Source organism: Alternaria arbusti, assembly GCF_024043155.1.
Source record: "Alternaria arbusti strain BMP 1465 chromosome Unknown scaffold_1, whole genome shotgun sequence".
NCBI classification, from domain to species: domain Eukaryota; kingdom Fungi; phylum Ascomycota; class Dothideomycetes; order Pleosporales; family Pleosporaceae; genus Alternaria; species Alternaria arbusti.
The window spans coordinates 1,304,917-1,330,035 of NW_026249941.1; the positions used below are offsets into that span (position 1 = coordinate 1,304,917).

A 25,119-nucleotide genomic window follows, 5' to 3' on the forward strand; every position below is an offset into this window, starting at 1 on the left:
GTATAGACTCATCTTAATATTTGATCACCACGTGCAAGCGAAAATCTGAACGCTGCAGTCAGACCTGGTTTAAACCCGAAAGTAAGCGAACTCTTCACGTAACGTAGACTCCTGGGGTATTAACTTCCAGTAGGTGTTGCAAGTGAAGATTCGATTTCTTTTCCTTGTGACGAGTTGTGGTCACATGCAGAGCTGGCCAGGTGATCCCGTAGTATTAAAACGCCATGTCAAGTTACAGCATCACAGCATTGATAGCAAGCGCATGCGTTGATACGTAGATGGCGACGAGATCCCAGATCCCGCCGCTTTTCGAGGCTTTCGTAGCTATCTCTTGTCTACAGATAGCCAAACGTACCCCGTGTCCCACGTTAAAGGTATCTTCGTTCGTGCCATCCAAATATTCCAACGTCAATGAGTCGTCCAAAAATCGCACCGTACCCCTGTAAGATCAAAAAAGAACTCCACTTGGTATCTTACAAAGATCGCCTATGAAGGAAGAGAAGAATGGACGGGTATCCAGAAGTGAGAAGTGAAAGAAGAATGCAAGCAAGGGAACAAGAGCGATGCAGGTTGCAGTCGCCCGACTCATCGCCAGAGGTCCGCCCTCGAGGCCCGCTTCTCGCGACCTGCATGGCTCATCCAGCTGGCGCGTGGACTAGGCTCCCTGCCACCAAGCGAGTTGGAGTAGCCGTGTCCGAAGCCTCCACTAGGCGCCATGTGTCCCGCACTCCGTGGTCTTCCATCGTTGTCTGCAGGCACGGCCAAGAAACCTCCAAATCCATTTGGTACCACAATACTTTTACGAGCATCTCCACCCCATTGGGGCCCGAGACCCTTGTGTGCTGAGTAGCTGCTCAATGGCCGACCGACTGATACTGATGCTCGGCGTCCCTGTGCCTCAGGCGGCATGATGGATGTGAAGATCCAATCCAACTCATCCAGACCCTTGGAGTAGACTTCGAGGGGCTGGTTGAACATTGGCGGCGGTGCCTCGCTGAACGGTCGGATCGGTGGCGCGAGCGTTAGGACCTCTGGGAATTCGGGATCGCGCACGTAGAGCTGTCGCAGCGCCGGCATGCAGTTCGCAATGAGCGAGTTGGCTAGGTACTGGTAGCACGATGCACTAGGCGGGTAGGCTTGATGGGCGGAGCTGGAGATGACCTCGAAATGCAGCTTGTGTAGCGTGTACGACGTCATGGGTGGTATCGGGTCCAAAGGAAGAGATGCAGAGACTGTGGCGTTGTATTCAAGCGTCCGTAGGGTGACTGCAGCCTGCAGAATGATGTGGAGGGAGGGTACGGGAATGCCACCGCAGTCCTTCAAGATGAGGGTCCGCAGCCTGCCGCTGCACATTGGGTTGTAGAGGTACTGTGCGAGTCCGTTTGCGGTGACACCGTGTACCTTGGTGAGTTTCAGGGTTTCTAGCGCAGGGAAGTTGGGGATTCCCGGGGCGTCATGAAAGGTCGAGTCGTTGAGCCACGAGACGCCGGTGATGGTGAGCTCCTTCAGGTGAGGCAGCACACCGAAGACCTGCCTCAGAATGCTGGGCTCTATCTGGATCTTGTTGAGCTCGACCGAGATCAGCTCCTGCCAGTAGCCCTGGAGGAGCGTCTCTAGCGACTGCTCTCCGCCCTCGTTGTACTTCATCTTCCGGATGTGTGGGCACCGCGCCTGCAGCTCCTGACGCAGCAATTGACACGACTGATCGCCATTGTAGAAGCCGTCCGGGAGGTCGATGAACTCAATGTTCGGGCAGCCCGATACGGTTCGCGCGAGGTCAGCCTTGCACGCCTCGCGCGTCATGTAAGGGAGCTTGATGAAGCGCACGCGCTGGCCGAGGTATTGGTTTCCACGCACACTCTGGCCCAGCTGCTGCAGACGGAGCGTGGGCGCGTCGATGTCATCGCCGTTTCGCGACTTGCGCCGGCGCTGGTCGGCGTAGACCTCCTCGAGCTCACAATAGTGGACGGCGTCAATGCGAATGCTGTTGTATCTGGGGCACGTTAGGGAGTAGCCTGGTGCACTGAGCATGTGGGACTTACAGGAGACCGGCAGCAACACCGTACCATTGTCGCTTGGTCAAGGCACAATGTGCCAGGTCGCGCATGTCACAACTCATGCAGCCGTCATTACCGCTGTCCTCGCTGCCGTCGAGGGATTCGTCGGCCGAATGCGGACAGACTTCTTCGAAGATGCGGCGGAGGACCTTATCGGGCAGTCGCTGCGTCTGGTCGGGGCCGTGGTAGTCATATACTGCGGGGGCGTAGAGGTCGTTGCGCGGACGCGACTCGCTCTTCTTGGAGGCTTTTTGGCGGCGGAAGCGCTTGAAGAAGCCCATGATGCCTCGCGATGAACTGGAAAGGTATTAGGGGACGGATTCCATGTAGGCGTCGGACATTTGCTTTTGAGGTGGTGCAGCGCAGTCCGTTGTTTCAAAAGTGGATAGGTGAATACTAACTCGCGTCCGTTGGCAAGCTGCGGGGAAGATGTGAATCCCCGTTGCCGAGAAGACATGCTTGGATTGGTAACAAGCCTCAGCCAGACCCAGGTAATTGCCAAAGCCGCAATGCAGGTGCAAGGTCCCCGGTACGTGGGAGCGGGCCCGGGACGAAACTGGAGAGCATAAACTGCAAATTGCAGGCGGATTGCGGAGAACAGTCAGTCAGTGAAGGTGCTCGAGCGTCTATGGACAGAGCAGAGGGAGCAGCGCGTTTAAGGGGCAGGCCCAAGCAGTTAGGAACTTCCCGCACAAAGAATCCAACGGCGCGCTGACAGGGCTAGTGCTTGTTGTACGTGTCAGCAAGGCTCGAAGATCATCATCCTCCTGCCCCCATTTCATTGTTCGGCGGTACGAGCAGCGGGCGACAGCCTACGTGTCACGTGAGCCTGGCCCCAGCTCCAGGGCTCCGCGGGAATGGGAAGATCGCCAGGGGTTCCCGGATGGCGAGCCCAAGCGGCATGGGCGGAGGGGGCCACGGCGATATTCTGCATGTCCTGAACTTATGTTTAGGTACAGATTTGGCGTGCACTACTACAAGAGCGACTACCTCGCGGCGGTGTCGTCGAGGGCGGGATGCGCGCGGCGTTAGAGGCGGACTTAGAGGCGCTTGACTCTCTGCCAGCCGCCGCCCCGTTGTATAAGACGAGGGCATGTCGCGCGGTCACGATGGGCCAGCTGGCCAGTTGGACCCTGATTACGCAGTAGTCTCGGTGGCCCAAAGCGGCACGGCGAGCAGCAAAAGCACAACTCGAATGCAGCTGTTCAGGACGAGCACACGCGGTATCGATCAATATCACCATGGGGGCACAACGTGGCACGGTCGAGGCGCAGCACACGCGAGCGCCTCCAGCAGACGCGTGGAACATTGGATCAGAGGGCGGAGAGTGTTTCAGATGGGTACAGACAGCTCTGCCGAGCGGCTGCGGGAGCTGCTGTCCGCCGTACTCGTGGCATGGCCTGCTGCACGCCGTCTTGCGTCTGGAAATTTGGAGCGACGACGTCGAAATTAGCCTTGCTTCGTGACGTTGCAGGACAACTACGGGACAAGTAAGGGTAAGAGAAACGTCAATTGCAGTCTCAGCCAGCATAAAACCCGTGAACAGATTGCAATTGCAGCACCGTCACACTATATCCCACATCGCTCTGACATGCCCGGCACTAGGCGGACTAACGTCGAGCTCCCGCCAAGATCTGGAAGTTGTGCCTTAGCTCTGCTATCCACGTCAAGAAATCTGCCCGGGATCATTGCACGGAGCCTCAGGTCGTCCGTCCCCATCTCGTAGCATTTGGTTTCATCTCACCGTATCCTCCGTCACCTCGAGGCTCCGTTTTCCCCTTCACGCCCTCACAGCTTGCCAGCTGTTCCCCACTCCTCTTCACCATTCACCTTGGGCTCCCCGCTGACGTACTCGCCCGTCGCGCCTTCTCCTTCCGCCGACCGTCGTACCTCCTTCCCCAACAGACGTCGCCCGCCGAACCTCAAGAACCTCAATTGCCAGCTTGCTCTGAGATACCCAAGGATACCAGGCTAATCTTGACCCTTTCAGCAACATAGATATGGCTTCTCAACCCACCCCCAGCCCCCAGGCGGCCAACCTGGACCGCTACGTTGTAATCCACGTAGCTACCACCTGCGACGAGCACGGCGTGTATGTTACTAAAGACTCTGCCGAGGTCATTGAGCTCGGTTGGATCCTGCTCGATGCAAAGTCGTGCGAGGAGGTATGTCAGTCAGATCCAATGCCGACCTCAATCGCTAACTCAACAACAGCTCCATCGTGAGTCGGTCCTCGTCAAGCCGGTCAACACGCCAATCACGGCCCTATGCAGTAAGTTTGCTCTTCACCTCTACGGTCCACAATTTGTGCAATTTCCGCTGACGTCGAACCCTGCACAGCCAGCTTGACGACCCTCACATGGGACCAGGTTCGCAACGCCGGTTCCTTCCGCGACGCCGTCGACCGTTTCAGTAACTTTTACAACGAGCACATCGGGCCTAAGAACCTCGAATTCGCATTCGTGACCCTAGATTCCTGGGACCTCCGCGTCCAGCTCCCTCGCGAAGCCCGCGACAAGGCCGTCGTTCTTCCTCCCTACCTACAGCACTCCCGCACCTTCGACCTCCGCACAGAATACCAGAGGTGGCAGGCACACCACCCAGAGTCGCTTCCGTTTGGCTCCAGCGCCTTGACAAACATCTGTGCGGCGCTTGAGGTGGAGCCTGTCCAGTCGTCGGCCCCCATCAAGCACAACCTGCCCTTTCACTTGCAAGCCCTCGCGCCCGCCTCGCCCCGCCGGGCCATGGAAGAGGCTGTCACGCTTGCTCGCGTGCTTCGCGGTCTTATTCGCAAGTCGCAACCACCCCAGGACCACCCCGACGTCTTGACTAAACCCATGGATGCCCGCGCCGACGTTCGCGCTTTCTTGTCGGAGCGAAGCAAGGTTCTGCACATGAGCGGCCTTCCGCACGACACTACGCAGTCGGAATTAGAGAGCTGGTTTACCCAATTTGGCGGACGTCCAATTGCGTTCTGGACCCTCCGCACTCCTGACCAGCACAAGCCCACGGGAACTGGCTTTGCGATCTTCTCATCCCACGAAGAGGTATGTACTGTGTCAGCAATCTTCGCGCTTTAATATGCTAACATTGAATAGGCTGCGGAATCGCTCTGCATGAACGGACGCGCTCTAAACGAGAAGGCCATCGAGGTCTCGCCGTCCTCAAGCCGTGTCATTGACCGCGCTGGCGACATCATCGTCCCCTTCCCTCCTAGCAAGAATCGTCCTCGTCCCGGTGACTGGAACTGCCCCTCGTGTGGCTTCTCCAACTTCCAGCGTCGTACCGCCTGCTTCCGATGCTCTTTCCCCGCCATGCAGCAGGGCCCACCAGGTGGTGATCCCATGGCTTACGGCGGTTACGGATATGGTGGTCACCCTGGCATGATGGGCCCCCCTCAACACCACATGGGTCATGGCCACGGCCACGGAATGGGTGGCGGACATATGCGCGGTGGCACCGGCGCTGTGCCCTTTAGGGCTGGAGACTGGAAGTGCGGAGAGAACGGCTGTGGATACCACAACTTCGCGAAGAACACCGCGTGTCTCCGCTGCGGTGCGAGCCGTGCAGGTGCCGCCGTGGTGGCTGACTCTGCCTTCCCTTCGCCCATGGATACTCCTTCCGGCTTCGGCATGGGACCTCCCTCCATGGGTGGCACTCCCGGCGGCGGTCCTTACGGTCCAGCTGGCTACGGTGGTGGTGGCTTCCCAGCTCAACAGTACGGCGGTCCTCCGAGCTCTTACGCTCTGCCATCCGGTATGGGCGCCGCTAGCCCTTACCCTCCTATGGGTGCGCAGTACGTGCCCAACGGCGGCATGCACTCCACTCCCTTCGACAGTCGCTCAGCTGAAGCCGCATTCTCTTCTGCCGACCCCTACCCCAGCCAGGGTGCCGTCAACGGTGGTGATGGTCGCAACGATCCCTTCGCTTTCCTTTCGAGTGGCTTCGGGTCTCTTTCTATGAACGACGACCGCCGCAACGTTTCTAACCCCGCAAACAAGTCACCATCATAAAGACTCTCGTGTAATAGGTATCGATCATCTGGAGCGTGGATCTTGCGGTGCAATTTGATATGGGATGGTTTCTTCGGATAGGCTGGCGTGAGCAAGATTGGCTTTCGGGGAGTTGGACAGCGTCGGTCGATTAAGAATTTGTGGCATTTGCAGGCTACCTACGGCTCGGATGCGTATAGACGGAAAACCTCATTTGACGGAGTTCGATACCTAGGATGGGGGTGTTTGGGGATCGACTTGCATTTCATTTCAAAAGCGGGGCGGATGGACAAAAGTACAACACGGACGGCGGCATACGGGCTTGCTGGAGCTTTTGGATTCCATGGTCGATCATTTCGTTTGATGTCTAGGCTGTGAGCTTCTCTTTCCATATGCCTTGCTTTTCTTTCTTTTTTACCTGATCCAAATTGAACACATCGCTTCGGCGATCAAGGCGCGGAATAAGAGGTAGCTCCTTAGCCTCGTGTCTTTTGTACTTATCATAGAATTACCTTGCTTACCTGCCCTAATAATTTCCAATCCATCTTGCTCATTACGTGTTGGTCATGATTGCTTTGCGTGCGGTAGTGGCAACACGATCACGACTGCAAGCTCCTTTGATGTGGTGAGTATTACCGTGCCATATCGAATATGGAAAGCGAACGGGACCTTTCTATAGTTGCCATACATCAGCCGGACGACCGTCACGATTCTGAATGCATTCCTGCTGAAATCTCGCTCCAAGCAAAACTACTGAATTTTACAGATAAGGTCACCATGGTACGTAGACATGCACCAACCAAACAACGGTGGCCAACCATACAGATCCCATTAACATTGTAGACGTTGCTAGTTGTGGCTGAACATCGCACCATCCACGTGTATCTAAAAATGTCCAAATACGGCAGACTATGATGTCTGGCGGCTTGGGCTGATCCCCGCTCGGTCCGACAAGACTACTACATACCTTAGATTGTAGTCTGCGCACGGATTCAAGAGGAACTACAAACACCCTACACGTCATTTGCCCATGTTACGGTCTTCCCAGTAGAGAGCGGCTGATGGTAAGAGGTGGACAGCATTTCACCATACGTCGCCCGCACTGATGCGGCGCGTCGCACTGTGTCCTTGGAACGCGAAATGAGCGTCCCGCCCCTGTCTCCTGTGTACATATTGGACTCTTTCCCAATTTCCACAGTATCTCCGTGATTGCAGAATTCCCTCGTCTCATGGTAGCCATCTTCGTAAATTGGCTTGCACCTGATGGCTGTGGTCAATACTGCGCTGAGGTCTCCCTCTTCACATGGCACTACAGTTCATGTGTAAACATTTTTCAGCACAACGACTGTTTCGGGTTAACTGGAGCTGAGTAGCACGGCGTAGCGCCTGGATGACGCGATGTCCTGAAAGAGATCCTGGGCCGTTCGTAATTTCGTATCCGGTAATATTCAGCAGCGCTTGTTAGTTGCCACGCAGATTCGGGTGCCTTGGTACCATCCGTACGGTCTCTTTATAACGCGCCAATAGAACGATTTACCTCGAAATCTTGGGACTTTCGAGGCCTAATTAGTCCCGTCAAGGCGCAGACTTTGAAAGTTGAAGAGGCTGCGATCAAGCATGGCGAGCGATCGATAACGCCCAAATACGCGAGCGACCGTTTCTTGTTAGTTGCAGGGTCCAGCCTGTGAACCCCTAATTCCAGCCACCGGGTGAGGCCGCAGATCACGCTATGCGTCTAACTAGGGATTTCTATTCCTAGATTTTCACTCCAACACAGGGCTGAATTATCGCGTCTCGGCGGCCTGGCCGTCACCCCAAGGCTCTGAGGGCTCCCTACGCAGAAGGTCGCTCTGCAACAGAAGGCGCGTATGAGCCCGCTCACAGAGCTGACAACGTCGTGTCACGTTACACAAGCATGCACTCGCATGAGTAAGACGGGGCAAACGGTGGCTGTGTCTGAGCTCTAGGGGCTGTAATGTCAGTCAATATGCATCTCGCGAGGCCGGTTAAACTCATCGTCCATATGGACTCTAGCCGTCTATGGACTGTGCCTCCACTAAGCCGCACTGTCGTTGCCTACCGTTTGCATGAGCGGGTCGTAGCTTCTTATCTTACCAACGCCACACACCTTTTTCTATTGGTTTGGCAGGTTTCACGCAATGCTGACGCTCAGTAATTTCACTTGAACGCCCTCTCACCCCTCTCTTTCATATTGAACCTGGTCTTCCTCTGTCATAGTCCTCCACTCCGATTATCCACGTTCATGGACTTCCTCCGACGATAGCAATCCACCCGCGACTATGCTCGTATCCGTCCCCTCGATACCGCGACTCATCGTCATCCCGCTCTTCCTTCTTACATGCGGCATCTTCTTTCTCCCACATGGCTATTATGGGTCGAATGCCTTGCATATGCCTTTATTGACGGGCAAAAACCTCACTGCCGCTAGCTCCACCTTCGGCGCACCTGTGCGAGAGTTCTGGTCGGACCTTGTCACGGCCCTGATTGAGTCGCAGCCGCAATGCGAGGCCTTACGCCTCAAAGGCGACGGCGATGCACTGGTGAAGAACTTTCTGCCTCTCGAACCACATCAAGCGCATCCTGAGAAGTTGCTGGACTTCACCGACAAAGAGGAGACTGCTCTATTCCAGTCTCACTATACCATGCGTAGATGGGCACAACTTCTGGCACCAAAGTTACCATTTGCCAAAGGCACAACAGGGATTGTCACCACTGCGGACATCTTCTATATGCCGATTTTCCTAGTGTCGCTGCGCATGCTGCGGAGAACTGGCTGCGACCTACCCATGGAAGTTTTTATTGATGACTGGACAAAGTACGACCCGGAGATATGCGACACCCTCCTACCGTCCCTCAACGCCCGGTGTGTTGTCTTATCGAACATCTACGACACAGCCACAAACGCGAAGCCACCCAATCACTACCAGTACAAGATCTTCTCCATCCTTTTCTCATCCTTCCAGCATGTTCTGTTCCTTGATAGCGACGCATTCCCGACCCAGGATCCCACCAAACTCTTCTCCGCCGCACCATATACGACTCATGGCCTAGTCACTTGGCCCGACTTCTGGGCTCAGACGATATCCTCGCATTACTATCATATCGCCGCGATACCAGAAGTCGCCTCTCAATCGAGGCTTTCTACCGAGAGCGGCCAGCTTCTCATCAACAAAGACATCCACCGCGCGTCGCTCCTCATGATGGTGTACTACAATTACTACGGTCCAGACTACTATTACATCCTTCTTAGCCAAGGCAGCCCTGGTGCTGGCGACAAAGAAACCTTTGTACAGGCAGCACTCGCAGTTGGCCTGCCATACTACCAAGTCCAGACACCCCCCAGTGTTCTTGGCAACCATATGAATGGCACTTTTAGGGGCACCGGCATCGCGCAAGCAGACCCGACACTCGACTACGAATACCTTATTCCAATGCGCAGCCATATTCACACCGAAACACTCTGGCGAGACGGCGACCTTGCGAAACCGAATACCGAGATCGAGAAGGGACATGACAGGATACGCAAAGCCCCACATAAACCATCGATCCTCTTCCTGCATCAAAACAATCTCAAGCTTGACCCGGGGAAGATGCTAGACGATAAGAGAGTGTATGGGGATGACGACAGTCCGCACAGGATGTGGGGACCGAACAAAGACATGACGGAAGACCTAGGATACGACGCTGAGCGCAGACTATGGGACGTCATAACGGAAGAGGGATGCAGATTGGACAGCAGGAGTGAAACATGTACAAAAGTACTGGCGCATGTGCAAGGGGTGTTTTCTTGATGGTCTTGACGCATTTTGAGATGATGGAACTGGCCTTGGACCAGATCGTGGTCTACGATGATTGGTATGAGTTTACGTGATGATTCCGAGAGTATATTTTGGCGAAGGGTATTGATGGCGTCATTTCCTGAGCAGTTTGTAGTATACCCCCTCTTGAATTCTATATAATGATCTCTCGAAAGTGCAGGAGGAAATGAGTACCCTTCTACGATGGTCATCTTGATGCATGTGAATGAGCGGTTGATGATGCTAAATTGAGGCTGAAATGAACACAGAGCGCGCAGTACGTCTAGCAGTGACTGGACGATTGAGAAGAAGTATCATAAGACGTTTCTGCATTCATGAACTCGTTGCGCACTACCGGAACTCCTTCGTGATCAAGACAAAACATGCCGAGAAGAGGCCAATAGTACCATGTAACGCCATCAACCCAGAGAGGTCGAGAAAGAGAAACAAAGAGACTACGCAGAGTGATCCATCTCGCTCTGCAACAAGCTCTCCATGATATCATCTTCAGTCACTTGTGTCCTTCTCCTGTCATCCCTGCCAACGGTCAATGTGCTGTGTCCAGCCTCAGACTCAGCATCGTCTTCTTCCTCCTCTTCATCGTCATCCTCAAGAGGCATACGCGTGCCCTCACCCTGCATACCAGCTAGCATAGTGTCTTCATCCTCTTCCTCTTCCTCCTCTTCTTCGTCGTCGACCTGCGTCACATTAGACTTCCTCTGACTCCGCGACGCAGAGACTTCAGTAGCATCGCCCTCTGTCTCCTCCTCGTTAACTTCCGTTGCGTCGGCAGCAGCAGTCGTTTCGGGTGTGGCTGTGCGCTCTACATCAGTGTCTTGCACTTGTGTAGTCTCGCCGAGTCGCTTAGTGAGCGTAGCTTCCAACTTGATCAGTGCGTTGCGTTGAGTAGCGTCAGTGCCGATCTTTCCTTCTACAGCCTCAGACACTAGCTCGTGTAAAGTGCGGAAGGTTTCCTCGTTGAGTTCGCCCTCTTCTCCTTTGGGAATTGGGCCAGAAGGCGCGATGAACAGTTTGCCCAACAGTGAGATTAATGGCTTTCGTTCGTCCTTTGAGCATGTACTTGTCAATGCGCGTTCCAAGATGTCGATCGCGAGCTGGACGTGCGGTTCTTCAGCTTCGGCAATGGTGCTTGTCTTTCCGTCGAGACCAAGTTCGGTTGCGCCCACGACCTTACGCCCATCGGTCCATTCGGCAAGATGGGCAGTGATGACAGGCCAGCCCACCATCTCGTCTACATCTTCGTCCTCGACGTTGTCATCGCGCATGATGAGCAGTTTTGAGATCACTGGCACAGCAATCTCACCCATCAGCTTTGCGTTCTTGAGCTTGGAGTGACAGTACACGGGCAAGAAGTAGCTGAGTGCTTGCCGCAGAGCAGGATTCGACGCCGTCTCGGGGTCGAAGTACGTCAGAGTGAAGGCTTTGAGGACTTCGGTGGTCGACAGGGGCGGCAGAATACCCAAGAGGAGAAGTTTGGAGGCTGCGGTGCAAGAGATCAGGCCAATGCGCTTGTTGTCCGAATTGAAAGCCTTGAGCAAGATCTTGGTAACGGGGCGGATTCGTGGGTTTGTGATGGGCTCTGCATCTTCGGTCGATGCATCTGGGTCTGGTATGGTAGGTGTGAGAAGCTGAGGATGTGTGATGATTACATCTGTCAGAACCTGAATGACAATCTCTTTGAGGGCGTCATGGCCCTTCATGAAACAGTGGAAGAAGAGATCGAGGTTGTTATCAGCGAGGTCCTGCTTCTTGTTAGTAAAACACCATGAGTGGTGATGAGCTCCTTGACTTACCTTGCTAAGGAGGGCTGCGAGACCCAAGCAGATAACACCACGCTCTCGTATCATAGCCTGATGAGCTTGAACAGCAGGAATGATGAGTGTGTTGAGGATGCTGGTGAGTGATGTGTCTGACTCCAGATCGCCTTCCACGTTCTGAAGTGTGCATTGAGCAATATGCAGACACTTTGAGTACACCATAACTTCGCGGATCTGTCGCTCTTCTTTCTCTTCCTCGGTGAGGTTCTCGGAAGCCTTTGCGGTCTTGGGCTTGATCAACGGTGCATCCCCTTCGGCATCAGATTGCGCAGAATGGAAGCTCTCTTCAGCGTCCTCGCCAGTGACTGTAGCATCGTCGGAATCCAGTAAAGAGTCGCGGACATCCGCAATGGCCTCTACGATGAGAGCACAGAAGTCTGATTCGCCACGAGCTCCACAGACCTTGCGCAATACCTCAATGGCGAGCTTAGTGCACTCTTCCGGCAGCTGAGCCTTGGCAATGGCTTCACGCATGATGTTGTACATTTGCCTACGCCCCATCTCGTCTGTATAGTCAAGGGTGTGAGCGATGTGGAGCAGTTGCTGAACAATGAAGTCTTGCTCCTCGACGTCTTCTTGCGCTTCTTCAGTCTCTGGGTCGTTCTCTTCCAGGACAGCAACTTTGTCCACCAATTCCATCAGAGAATTGAGCTCTCTCTGTAGGACAAAAGCAAACATGGTGACTTCTGGCATCTTGTCCTCGATCATGCTTCGCACTCTCTCATCGTCAGTGCTGTGACTGTAATCGTTCAGTGTGCGTGCAATAAAGGCCGTCTGTGCATCAAGGTTGTTCCAGAATTCATGATCGAATGTGATTTCCTTGCGGTAGTCTGGCCGACCGTCCCAAAACTGACGCATCGCTTCGTGTGCCATGCCCTCTTCTTCTCCAGATCTGGTGACATCGATACGCTCAAGAAGCTCGCAAAGTGCTTCTAGATTTGGCGGAGCGACATCTCCTGGCTTCTTCTCCTCTTCTGGTCGGGTATCGCGCCCAGAGGCACAGTCCTCGAGCCAGCGTTCACGGAACAGGATGGCAGCAGCCTTGCGGACAAGGTCATCTCGATCACGGAGACCCCATCGGATGAGCTTCTCACGCTCGACAAGAGACATATGGCGGAAGTCCCCTAAAGCAGGTAGGATTTTGCCGTAGACTAATCGGCGAGTGGTAGCATCCATATCTCGAGCTCGCTCCAGGATGTAACGGAGGGTGGATGGCCACAGCGGTAGGTTTAGCAGAACAGCGCGTCGCACTTCGGCACTCGGATCGTTAATCATAATGTCCAGAAGCTTGTCGAGGATACCGCCAGCGGCCTCATCGTCGCTATCCTCGTCGTCTTGTTCTTCATCATCATTACCAGCCAGGCGGCCCAAGCCCAAGATGGCCTGCACGCGCACTGTCGGCTCTTTGTCTCGCAGACGCTTCAAGAAACCCAATCTTATTAGGTCAAATATATCGTCGTCGATGGTTGTAAGGCTGTTCACGATGTGCGCGACCGTTTGTGTGGCTCGGAAACGGACCGTCTTGTCCTTTGCCGTCAGGAGGGCGAGAATGGTGGTGAGAATGTTCGAGGTCAGCCGACTGCTGGGCGTTTCGTGGAATGCTGTGGCTTCTTCTTCCGACTCGGCAGCGAATATGGTTTGGTCTTTCTCAGAGGCATGCTTCAGGAATAGACCCAAGAAACGAATCACCCTGTCTCCAACAGGTTCGCTCTTCTTGACAGCCATAATCCTCAGTACACATCGTACTACCTCGGTGTTGAACTCCTCCTCATCAAAGTCTTCCTGCTCCTCGCCCTTGGACTTCTTCCCGCCCTTGCCCGTGTCTGGTGGCTCGAAGCAGCATGCTTCCTGTATCTTCCTGAGGTTTACGATGAGCTTCCTTTGTGTTGCAGTCGTTCTTTGCGCATCGCTGAAGACCTGGGCGATCTTTGTTCGGAGGGAGGTGACGGGGCCCTCATCGGGGATTTCGACTGCGTTCGAGGACTGCCTGGCGGACGATGCGCGCGTGGACTTGGTGGTGCGTGTCGTTGAGGAGGTCGATGTTCGCGGCGCACGTGTCGATGTGCGGCCGACCATGTTGACGAGGTCGTTAGTTGCGTGCCGTGTCGCGAGGTCTTGACATGCAAATGCGGGCGTCGGTGTTGTTGTTCGAGTGTTTACCGTGACCCCACGCGGCAACAACTCGTGGCTGCAGGGGTCTCAGGACGACAGGGGTCCTGCAGTTGCGACATCGGGCGAGAGCGCGTTGATTCGCCGATCAGCCGAATGGCATCATCGTGAATCTTTAGTACTCCAACTTTCCCATGCTGACTTGTTTGCCTCTTTCTGTAAAGCAACAATGTTCAGGACAGCAGCGCGGAGTTTCGCCGCCACGGCATGGCGGAATGCTGAAAGCCTCAGCCAAATAGAGGCTGCACAACAGACCGCCATCAACATTTCGCAAGCCCAAGGCATTGGACAGCGGGGTTTCCTGGATGGTACCGTGTTTGACCAGCATACCTAGAGACTCTATGCTGACCCTTATGTACAGCGATCGGAAAAACCCCCCTCATCCGCCTCAAGCGCCTCTCCGAAGAGACCGGCTGCAATGTCCTCGGAAAGGCCGAATTCCAAAACCCCGGTGGCTCTGTCAAGGACCGCGCCGCCCTCTTCGTCGTCGAGAACGCCGAGCGCCAGGGCCTTTTGAAGCCTGGCGGTACTGTCATCGAAGGCACCGCTGGAAACACTGGTATTGGCCTCGCACACGTCTGTCGCTCAAAAGGATACCGATTGGTAATCTACATGCCCAACACGCAATCGCAAGGAAAGATTGATTTGTTGCGCTTACTCGGTGCGGAGGTATACCCGGTGCCAGCAGTGGCGTTTGACAACCCGGAGAACTACAACCACCAGGCGAAGCGACATGCGGATAGATTAGAGAACGCGGTTTGGACAAATCAGTTTGACAATGTGGCGAACAGGCAGGCGCATATTGAAACTACCGGGCCCGAGATTTGGCATCAGACAGGTGGAAAGCTCGACGCTTTTACCTGCGCCACCGGCACTGGAGGCTCGCTTGCGGGTGTTACGCGGTACCTAAAGGAGAAGAGTGGCGGAAGGGTCAAGAGCTTCCTAGCTGACCCTCCAGGTTCGGTACTGCACTCGTACATCCAGAGTGGCGGCAAGCTCCAGGAACGTGCTGGTGGATCGATAACAGAGGGCATTGGCCAAGGCCGCGTAACGGAGAACCTGAAACCTGATATCGACCTTTTGGACGGCTCAGTACACATTAGCGACGAGAAAACCATTGAGATGGTATACAGATGTCTGGACGAGGAGGGTCTATACCTAGGCGCAAGTTCGTGCCTCAACGTCGTGGCAGCCAAGGAGGTGGCAGAGAAGATGGGCAAGGGATCAACTGTCGTCACTTTGCTGTGCGATGGCGCATACAGATATGCTGATCGCCTCTTCTCAAAGAAGTGGCTGGAGCAGAAGAAGCTGTATGATGCGATACCTGAGCGGTTGCGCCGATACATCGTACTGGAGTAGAAGACCATAAGCATATACAAAATGCAATAACATGAATGTACAGCAAAACACGCGTCTGCGTGATTATCTCCTCTATATTGTACTACTACTACACTGTACAAGATGTAACCTATAGAATGTCCATTATAGCCGAGCCTGCGCATCTAAATCATCGGGCTCCCGCTAGCAAATCCATTAGCTACGGCCGTTATCAGTTGGTTTGCAATGGCAGTCTTCGGCGGCAATCTCAGTCCACCCTCCTTATACTCTGGCCCAGCGTCATCTCCAAGTCCACTAGTACCAATGCGAAGCGCCTCTCTGATTTCGTCTGCTGTGAACCATTTCGCATCTTCCAGCTCAGCGTCATGCCCGAGGTGAATCGTTTCTCCATCTGGAATGGCTTGCCCAATTGCGCCAATCATGAGATTGGCAGGGTAAGGCCATGGCTGAGTGCTGTGGATAACAACGCGACCGAGATGGATACCAGATTCTTCCCAGACTTCGCGACGTACGGCTTCTTCAACACTCTCTGCGGGTTCGAGGAAACCAGCTAGTGTGGAGTAGAAGTGGGCAGGCCAGCGCTTCTGGCGCCCTAGTAAGATCTTTGTGCCGTCGGCAGATACGACCGCCATGATGACTGTGGGGTCTGTTCTAGGAAAGCACAAGTTCGAAATACCGGTTCGGGTCGCGCAGGGTGGGCGTTCACCTTGGTGGACTTCGGACGCGATGTCTTTGGGTGGGCAAGTGCGCTTGAACCCGGCGTTGACAGAGAGAGTCTTGTAACCGCAAGAAGCGCAGAAAGGGTTTCGTTCGTTCCAATCGAGGAGATGTCGGGCTTCCGCATAGATGGCCGCTGTGGAGTGTTAGACAAGGACCGAGGAGACGTGTCAGAATGAAACAATGGTAACGCACCTTCTTCAGCCTGCAGACTCAGGTTCATTCTACCCTTACTAAACTCCAAGCCCGTGCTTGTCATTCGCTCCAGCAGCTCCTCTGCCTTCTCCTTCACACTCTCCTTGGGTGTGACATCAACGGCGAACCACGGTTGTCCTTTGTAATGCTCCTTGTACTTGAACCCATCTTTCCGCTCATCCAAACCCAAGAAGATTATCTGCGGAACGTACAAGCTCGAGTTGTACTGTGCAATGACTTCTTCCTCCGACTTCTCGAACGGGTTCTCGCCGATGAGTGGTTTTACGTCGGCAAAGGTGCAGCGGGCGAGCTCCGACCCAGATTTTGTAAGGGGCTCGAGTTTATTGAATAGCAAGAAGGTTGTGCTGGGATGATTGAGTGCCGAGGAGAGGAATTGGTGGTCGGGACGCAGGAAGCCCACGCGATTGAGTGGGGAGCCTGCATAATCATGTCAGTAACGGGTTGCAGAAAGGGTATAGGTGGGTTATCTAGGTACCAGAGAAGTAGTTGGCCACCTCTTTTCCAAATCGGCGGCTCAGCATCGAATCTACTTCTGGATGCGCTGGCTCGGGAAGCTCAGGTTGCGGTGGCATCGTCTGGTATACTATGACGTCTCTTGGCCTTGCACACTATGCTGAGAAAGAAAGATTCGAATTGGTAGTATTGAGACTCTAGGGGAACTCAGATACAAGATCAAGGGTAAATGCTACTGAAGGCAAGGCGACTGACGTCTTCGCTTTGCTTTGCCCCACGCCGCTAGATGGCGTGCATTACAAACCATGAGATGCGTGTCGAGTTCCGAGGCCTCGGTTCATTTCCGATGCTCCCAACCTTATCGATAGCTCTATTTGGACTTCTGGCAACACACACAGCCTCTCGCAGGACCCTCCACATGGAGCTGAGACAACAACTATGAGTCGCTTCTATGTGCGTAACCCCAAGAGCCTTTCCTTATCGTGCGCGAGATGACGCGAGTTTGCGACTAACCCACGTCCTCCAGTTCGGCGACGACTCGCGTTCCGCATCCAGCGACAACGATAATGACGACGAAGACAACCTCTCCACCCTTCCCTTCGCGACGCCCTTACGCCGGTCAGACTTCCTAGCCCCGAACTTCTCACCGGCAACATATCTCTCTACGCTCCACAACCGACACCAAACGCTCGAAGACCTGCGTTCGGAACTGCGGTCGCGATCGCAGCTTCTCTCAAAGGAGCTGTTAGACCTCGTCAACAGCAACTACCAAGACTTCCTTAATTTGGGAAACAGTCTACACGGCGGCGAAGAAAAGGTAGAAGAGGTGCGAGTAGGACTGCTGGGCTTCAGGAAGGAAGTTGACGGCCTGGCCGGTGTGGTGGGGAAACGAGAAGAAGGAGTCGGGGAGTTGCTACAAGAAAGGAGAGATGTTAGGGCTAAAATTGACTTGGGGAGGCGGCTGATCGACTACGACGCTAGACTCAAAGAATTGGAGGCTGAACTTTTGATTGAGACGGCGGGGCACGAGACGATCATCCTCGGAGAAGAGGTCTCGGATAGCGAGGACGAGGAAGATGAAGACGAGGAAGAAGAGGGTTACGGCGTGTCGGTCGCCAAGTTGAGGCGGAATGTTGTGCACTACCGGTTGGTGCTAGCATTGCAGAAAGAGCTGGGTGAGCATCCATTCGTGGCAGCCCAGGCGGCCAGAATAGCAAAGGTGCGGAGTACGTTGTTGATGGACCTGAGTACTGCACTGCAGCAGGCCAAGACTGCTAACAAGTCTGATGCTGGTCGCGTCATGAAAATTATGAAGATATACGCGGACATGGAGGAATCTGCTGAGGCAGTCAAGGTCCTCAAAACACTCAAGTCACCATAAGAGACGATATTGTCCAGCATAGCGACGGCGTTCGGTATGGTACATTAGTCATACACCCCAGAAAGCTACATTTACAAAGGCCCACTCAACTCCTTTGGTGATATGGAGTCCGATCCTTTAAAGTCCCCGCTCAATGTGAAACCGGGTGCGTTCGTCGAGCTAAGCACCACCTCGTGAATCTCCTTGGTGATACGATCGCTCATTTGCGCCATTTCCTTCTTTATCGCATCCATGAATCCCTTGATATTGTTCTGCATCTCTTCTGGCGTGAATCCCAGTTGTCCAACTGCCATACGAATCACACCCAGACGTTCTCTGTACTCGCTACCACCAGTCATATTTCGGACAGTGACGCCCACGTTCGTAACGACCGTTCCTGCTTTTGTGCTCGGCATCAAGCCTTTGGGACCTAGCAGCCTTCCCAACCCCGCCTTGTTCATCTTCTGCAGACTATCAATGTGGCAGATGCACCGCTCGAAATCGATCTTCCCCTCTTTAATCTGGTTGAAAACCTCGTCCTCGCCTACAAGCGTAGCACCAGCTGCTCGTGCTTCAGCAGCGGGTTTCGAGTCGGGGGCGGCGATGACACAGATTCGTATATCAGTCTTGACAGGGTGCGGGAGTCGTAATCGGTTTCGTATGACGGGTCCGTTTTTGAGTGTGCGTAGGCGTACATGTAGTTCGTATTTGGAGGAAGACGGGTTGCGGCCTACTTCAAAGGCGCGGATATATCTGTTCTACCGTCAGCCCTCGATCTTCCCACTCCCTTGTACATGATCCAAATAGAACGTACTGCATTGCATCTATAAGCGAGAATTTCTCTGCCTTCTTCAAGTCATGTTGCAAGAACGTGTTCCGCGCCTTCTTCTTTTTCTTGGGTTGGGCTTTTGTGGTTGCGCATCGTATCGTCTGATGCGGTATTGAAGCGAAGCGCGGGACTTCTGATCTCGAGGCGACAATGGATGATATAGTGAGTCTGCTCAGAGGAGCTAGTAGCGATCGTGGGTGTGCCATTGGTGCTGATGCGGATGTAGGTGTTCATCGCGACAGTGCCAAAAGTTCGGTCGGCGATTCGGGAATGCCAAGACATGAGTGGCGCTAGCATCCCACATCTTGGCCGTCTTCTTGCATCAATGACTTTCACGTCCCATCATATCATTTGATGACCAACTGTTAGACATATGTCCTGTTACCTTGAGTTCATCCGAGACTGTCCCAACTGAGCCACACATAAGGCAGCGAGGCAGGAGCAAAAAGACGAGACCACGACACGTCCGAGGCTTCATCTACAGCAAAGAGGCAATCATACGACAATGACTGCACTGATCCTGAGTACGAGCACTTAGTACCCAGTGAATGATTGAGTACGGGATATACCCACCGCTATCACAACATATCTCAGAATAAAGCGCTATATGCTGTACGGGGTTCTGCATGTAGTCACGGCATGGTCGCGTCAAGCTTGATAGTAAGCAAAGCCGATCATGTCAGCGACTGACTCATCGTTGCATGTTTGTAGGCTGGAACACACAGTGAGCATACCGCTGCCTAGCTTTATGAAGTATGGTGTCGAGGCGCAAAGCCGTCTGATTCGCACGAACTGTGATCCCGGAACAGCCGCGGTGAAGGTATCTTTTGTTGGGTGTCAGCACTCTGCGCGGCCGATTCTCATTGGTGCTTGGAACAAGGCCCTCGTTCCAGAGGTGTACAGATATAAGAGTCACGAAGCATCGGAATAACTAAACCAGTCGTGGACAGCTGAGGTCTTACGCTAAGCCATATTTAGTGATTACCGAGCTTAAGGAATGCCGATTGGACCTTTCGTCTAGTCTATTCCGATGTATATCAGCCTCCAAAGGCTGAACAGAGAGTAATATAGAGGTTGATAAGGCCTTGTGAGAACTAGAAATCTCCTCCCACAGCACTTGACAACTATGGATCACGCAATCTTCACACCGCAGTTAAAATTGACGCGGATTATGGCAGCAGAGAGAGGAAGCCAAGAATTTGAGTGGCTACACCAACTACGCAGTGACGAGAAGGCCGCATTTTGGAGGTAGGTCGTCCCGTCTTTTGTTATCAGTCAACCATATACCGTGCGTCATGTACACCGGGACTGAACTAATTCCGCTCAGCATTGACGGGATCGCCAAAACCGTCGAAGACACCGAAAGGTTCACCAAATACGCCCTGCCAGTCACGGTCAGCGAAGGCGAAACCAAGTCATACCGAGTATCCTATGCCGTACACGAGTTGCTCTTGTCTCCCGGACACGATGGCGCAGATAATGACTCCATTCCATGTCGCTTCATTGGTCATATCGGTGTAAAATCTCTCGGCGATCGGAGCCTCACTTTGAGATCTGACATTCTGCCTCCTTCCTCATTCGAGCCGGAATGTCTCACCGTCGAACTTGGTTATAGCTATCTACCCTCTGCTTGGGGTAAGGGTCACGCAACAAGTGCTGTAAAAGCACTCATCGATGCTTGCAAAAAAGAAAGATCTTTCTGGGAGCCATACGAAAAAGTCTTTCTACGAGCTATTGTCAACTCTGAGAACCCAGCGAGTCAGCGTGTGATGGAAAAGGGTGGTATGAAGGAGCTGGGCGTACACGTTTGGGAGGGTGAAAAGATATTCGTAGCAGGAAGATGGAGGACAAGGGATGAGTTGCATGTTTATGGAACGTTTCTCGTTGAGTGATGGGCTATCGATCGTAGACTGGGTTTCACAGCCCGCATATCTATCATGAACTAGTAGCAGATGAGTCTCACGCTCTACTGGTAGCATGGCTCAAGTTGTTTTCCGAAGATCTGGAACCGTGTTCTCTGACGCGCTCGCTACTACCACTAACTCCTGATCGAGCTTGAGCTTCTGGATCTGGATATCTTCTTTTTTTCTTTGACTTGGCTCTTCTCTTTTGACTCTCTCTACGCCACCTTCGAATGTCACGGATCATGTTCATCGGACTAGTGCCAAGCGATCGGTACCCAAATTTCGCGAGTGGGATGAAAAGTATCGCGTTCGAAGAGACTAAAAGAAGAGTTATCACAACGGTAAAGCCTCTGTCAATCCCACGTAGCCAAAGCAGTACGATAGGGCTAAGAAGAGTAGCTATGAGCGCTCCCACGAGCACAAATGGGAAGACAACAGCGAAGACCGTCGTAGACGTTCCCGATAGAAACCTGCTGATAGTGTTGTGCAACCATCCTAAAACTATGCGTGTTGGTATTGGCTGATTGTGCGGGACGTGCGATTCAGCGTGAATTTGACTTAAGATCTGGGTCTTATATTCGATGAGGCGGGAGCTGCGAATACTGAGGCGCATAGCGTAAGCTACAAAGACAGTGGCTATGGCAGCGAGCGTGAAGACGTAAAGTGGCACTCCGTCGCTCAGTTCCTTGACTTGCATACTGAACAGGCTTGCGACAAAGGACAGCGGAATAAAGACGAATGCTAGCTCGGTGAGTTTGGACACGCTCTCAGCTTCCGCGATGCTTCGTCGGCTGTCAACTATTTGCATTTCTGTAAGCAATGCTGTGGAAGATCTCTCGACGAGATTGAGACTGTTCCTCAAGGTTTGACTCGTGTCTCTTGCGAGTCTTTCCGATGGTAATTCGGTTCGTTGATTGCCGCCAAGGTAGAAAAGTTCCTTATCGTTCTGAAAGTGTATCAAGGACCGCAGTTGCTGGTCCACATCCGCAAGGCTAGAATTGAAGCGATGAAGCAGCTTTCTCCAGTATGTAACCCGCTGTTGCATGACATCTTCATCCAGCATGTCTTGGCGTATACAATGCAATGAATCGCGTATGACATCAGTCAGATTATGACAATCATCGTGAATGATTCTGAACAGTATCTGGAGTGGGTCTAATAGTAGAATCACGAGGTCAGTGTATGTCTCTCATGCGTATCGTACAGAGACGCTTACCGTGTATCGTTTCCTTGCCTTTTCCTGTCGGCTGCAAAGCAGCTTGAAACTCGCCTATTACGGAGAAGGGTATATGGAGGCGTTCGATGTGCGATGGCATATCAAGCGTGGTGAATGTGTCGCCGAGCATCGCGGAAGATGACGATCCAGCTTTGATAGGATAATATGGAATTACCCGGTCATAATCGTGGGCTCGGTGCTCGGAATGGTTACTCCTTGCCCGATTCAGATCGATTTTGTCTGCTGTGTTGTGTGTGGTTCTAGTCGGTGAGATGCCACTTTTGCGGTTCCGGCTTGACTTCCGTTCGATGGCGAATCTCGTATTCCGCTGTCGAGCTGATGACATCGCTCCTACAGCGTCAATTGTAGCGCCCGTGACATGTGCACGGCTCATCTTAGCTTCCGCCGATGAGTGCAGAAATGTTACACCCGCAGGCTTTTTTGCTGGGACGACTAACAAGCTGTTAGTCTTTCTGGGTGAATCAACTGGGCGTGATCACGGTAAAGTTTCCTGACGTCTACATGTGCGATCTGAAAGTCGATGCTTCTGTGGAACGACTGATTGCCAACAAGATTTACGTGAGAGGTACGAATTGGAAGTCTCTCATACGCTCTCTGTGCGGCGTTGCGAAAACATGTATGCTCCAGAGAATGCTCATACTTACAGGGATGGGTATCGGGTAAACCAGCGTGTGGTAGCGGATCATCCACTGCAACATTTACATTTGATGCGAGCGAAGATCTTGCCGATTCTGGATGCGCAGCTGCAGTAGAGAGAGGGCGTTGTTGCGCAGCCCAGCTCTCAATGCGATGGCTCTGAGGTTCCTCCGTGTTCGGAGCATTGTCACGTACTATCTTGAGTTTGGAACGAGCGACATCCTTCTGCTGGTCTTGATTGGTACTCCATCCAACCCTAGTGAAGGGCAGCGGATCTAGTAGCACAATAGCTGGCATCGTCAGAATATTTGCAACTAGTTTTGGAGTCATTTGGGAAATTCCCTTCGCATACCAAATTTACAGCCGTCAATCCGCCTTGTAAATATTGTTACCCTCTCTTCCCATGCAATAGGGTACTCGGTGTCAGAGCCCTTTACATAAGCTCCGGGACTTGGGCACAATTTCACGTTGCGACGCAAGATATTAGCAGTTGTTTGCAACTTATGAACCTTCCCACAGCCTTCAAGCATGCAATTGACTTTCGGACGTAGATTGCTGAGCAGCTGACTGCGGAAGTTTGAAGCCACAGGAAGTAAAGGAATTACAGGCCGGAACCAGGTCAGCGAAGAACAATCAGGACTAGAGGAGTGATTCAACCACCGCGCTGGCTTCTTGTCATCGAATGATTCGCCTGCAAAGCCGGACCCATCCAAATGTTTTTCGAACACACCTGGTGGAATTTGGAAGGTGGCACCCAGGTAATCAATCAATGAAGGATTTAGATCTTCCACAAAGATCATTCTGAGATGACACCGAGCTGGAGTACGCCTTAACGTATTCCGGAAGTCCTCATATGTCGGTGCCGAACGCGAGTGTGCATCAGGCCAGAGAGCTTGGAGAGTAGAGGCACTAGGCTGCTGTGTCTCAAGTATATCATATAACATGATGTGTGAACTCCAAATGTGCCGTGTAGTTACGGCACTAGCATGATGTAGATTCGAAAAGCGGTTGGCCGATGTGAGCAGACCCATGCGATAGATCTCTGCCTCATTGTTGTTCGCCGCCTGTTGCACCTCCTGTTGTTGCTGCTTTGGTTTTTGTCGGAGTTTCCCGCTTGACTCCAATGCTATTAAGACTGCTTTCCAGAGCTTGCTCAGCTCTGGTCGTCGCGGTGCATCGCCTTCGGGTCGCTGCCTGATTGGTTCACGCTCTGGTGAACGCGATTGCTGGAATTGATCCCTCGCGTTTCTGTCCTTCACTTTCGGAGATTCTTCTCTTTTTATCGCTTCTTCTTCGGAGACTGCATCTGCTCGGAACTTTGCTCTCCCACGTTCGCGCATCCCCCCAGAAGAAGCTGCCCGTTCTGGTCGCACTATTGATCGTTCCACGGACTTGGGTTCGCTAGTCCGACATAGATCTCGGATGGACGGCTGATCTATTGAAGATGAACGAGATGAGGGTAGAGTGATTGCGCTTGCGCTGGTCGTCCGGCACTCTGACGGTAATCGTCTCGGGTGGCGGGTCTGTAGATCATCTAGTGATGTGCGGGGTCTTGCCTGTTGTTGAAGGATGAGAGATGGTGCGGAACTCGTCAAGATCTTACCGCGGTAATCTGCACTTGGAGTTCTAGAGTGTCCAGAACTGCAGTCATCAATCGATCCGTCCTTGGTCTTGTAGTCTGCCCGTGGGTGAGCGTCATTTTGGCCATTGTCCTGCTGCAAATCCTCAAATGCTGGCCCATCGTCTCGCGTGTAACCCGGTGAATCTTTGGGACTGTATACACTGTCTTCCGAACTCCTTTCATGACCACATGTTGCTTGTTGGTCGTCCTCCATCTCTGCGCCTACGACCCACGCTCGTGTTCACCGGCAAGGCAATGTTGACCCCTGCAATTTTCTTGTTTGGCGCTCGCTAATGTGTCCAGGGTTTGTGTTCTGCGTTTCCGCGCATCAATAAGAAAGACGTTGTATGCCCATTGTTGTATCGTGGTTCGTAGCTGTTAGTTTCAGGTGCGGCTGAAGAAGTATAGGTAGGCGTTCTGCATGGACGCAGGTTGAGTTTGTGGTTGTATCACTGATGCGAGGCCGGAGGTAAGCCCGTCGGGCTGTCCAGCATCGAGGTAAGCGCCTGGTGGCACAGTCGTGCAGTGTGCGTGCAGCTACATGCATGCGACGTATCACACATACGCCAAAACGTCTGCGGGGCGGCTTAAAAACCAGTCGAGAGCCGCACTTCCCGCAAGGAAATTTACACCACATCAATTGGAACCTGCACATCGGCATATACTGTATGAAAGAACTAATATCAGCTTGAAAGCCAGATATTCCATACTTCAGATGCGTGTTGTGAATCAGCTCTAAGCGCGTGATTCTTGAATACCGAGGTAGCGATGGCGAACCTACGCTTTGCAGTGTCTTTTCAAAGTCAGTCAATTTAAAATATAGTTCTCTGTCTAAACTGACCATGTCAACAGGACTAATTCCGTTCTTCGGCTATCATCATATGTTGATGATTCTGCTGACTGTCGTGATTGTACTGAATTGTAAGCTACTGAT

The 25,119-nt window shown here is 53.0% G+C and overlaps 7 protein-coding genes across 7 annotated transcripts; 4 read left to right on the forward strand and 3 right to left on the reverse strand.

Annotated features, from left to right (window-relative positions):
* Positions 1-585: 585 nt before the first annotated feature.
* J4E86_000474 (uncharacterized protein) lies at positions 586-2,338 on the reverse strand (the record flags this gene model as incomplete). The annotated part of the gene is made up of 2 exons (XM_051441048.1): positions 586-1,993; positions 2,043-2,338. 2 exons carry the CDS (start codon positions 2,336-2,338, stop codon positions 586-588), a joined length of 1,704 nt encoding a protein of 567 aa, XP_051307219.1.
* Positions 2,339-4,057: 1,719 nt separating this feature from the next.
* J4E86_000475 (uncharacterized protein) lies at positions 4,058-6,070 on the forward strand (the record flags this gene model as incomplete). The annotated part of the gene is made up of 4 exons (XM_051441049.1): positions 4,058-4,222; positions 4,272-4,329; positions 4,398-5,104; positions 5,156-6,070. The coding sequence occupies 4 exons, from the start codon at positions 4,058-4,060 to the stop codon at positions 6,068-6,070; spliced, it is 1,845 nt and encodes a 614-aa protein (XP_051307220.1).
* A 2,279-nt stretch (positions 6,071-8,349) lies between these two features.
* Positions 8,350-9,861, forward strand: J4E86_000476 (uncharacterized protein; the record flags this gene model as incomplete). Its single annotated transcript, XM_051441050.1, has 1 exon — positions 8,350-9,861. One exon carries the CDS (start codon positions 8,350-8,352, stop codon positions 9,859-9,861), a length of 1,512 nt encoding a protein of 503 aa, XP_051307221.1.
* Positions 9,862-14,043: 4,182 nt separating this feature from the next.
* Positions 14,044-15,233, forward strand: CYS17 (Cysteine synthase 1; the record flags this gene model as incomplete). The annotated part of the gene is made up of 2 exons (XM_051441051.1): positions 14,044-14,182; positions 14,236-15,233. The coding sequence occupies 2 exons, from the start codon at positions 14,044-14,046 to the stop codon at positions 15,231-15,233; spliced, it is 1,137 nt and encodes a 378-aa protein (XP_051307222.1).
* Positions 15,234-15,376: 143 nt separating this feature from the next.
* Positions 15,377-16,717, reverse strand: J4E86_000478 (uncharacterized protein; the record flags this gene model as incomplete). The annotated part of the gene is made up of 3 exons (XM_051441052.1): positions 15,377-16,065; positions 16,125-16,562; positions 16,621-16,717. 3 exons carry the CDS (start codon positions 16,715-16,717, stop codon positions 15,377-15,379), a joined length of 1,224 nt encoding a protein of 407 aa, XP_051307223.1.
* Positions 16,718-17,036: 319 nt separating this feature from the next.
* On the forward strand, positions 17,037-17,979 carry J4E86_000479 (uncharacterized protein; the record flags this gene model as incomplete). The annotated part of the gene is made up of 2 exons (XM_051441053.1): positions 17,037-17,051; positions 17,125-17,979. The coding sequence occupies 2 exons, from the start codon at positions 17,037-17,039 to the stop codon at positions 17,977-17,979; spliced, it is 870 nt and encodes a 289-aa protein (XP_051307224.1).
* A 71-nt stretch (positions 17,980-18,050) lies between these two features.
* J4E86_000480 (uncharacterized protein) lies at positions 18,051-18,993 on the reverse strand (the record flags this gene model as incomplete). The annotated part of the gene is made up of 2 exons (XM_051441054.1): positions 18,051-18,711; positions 18,773-18,993. The coding sequence occupies 2 exons, from the start codon at positions 18,991-18,993 to the stop codon at positions 18,051-18,053; spliced, it is 882 nt and encodes a 293-aa protein (XP_051307225.1).
* Positions 18,994-25,119: the final 6,126 nt, after the last annotated feature.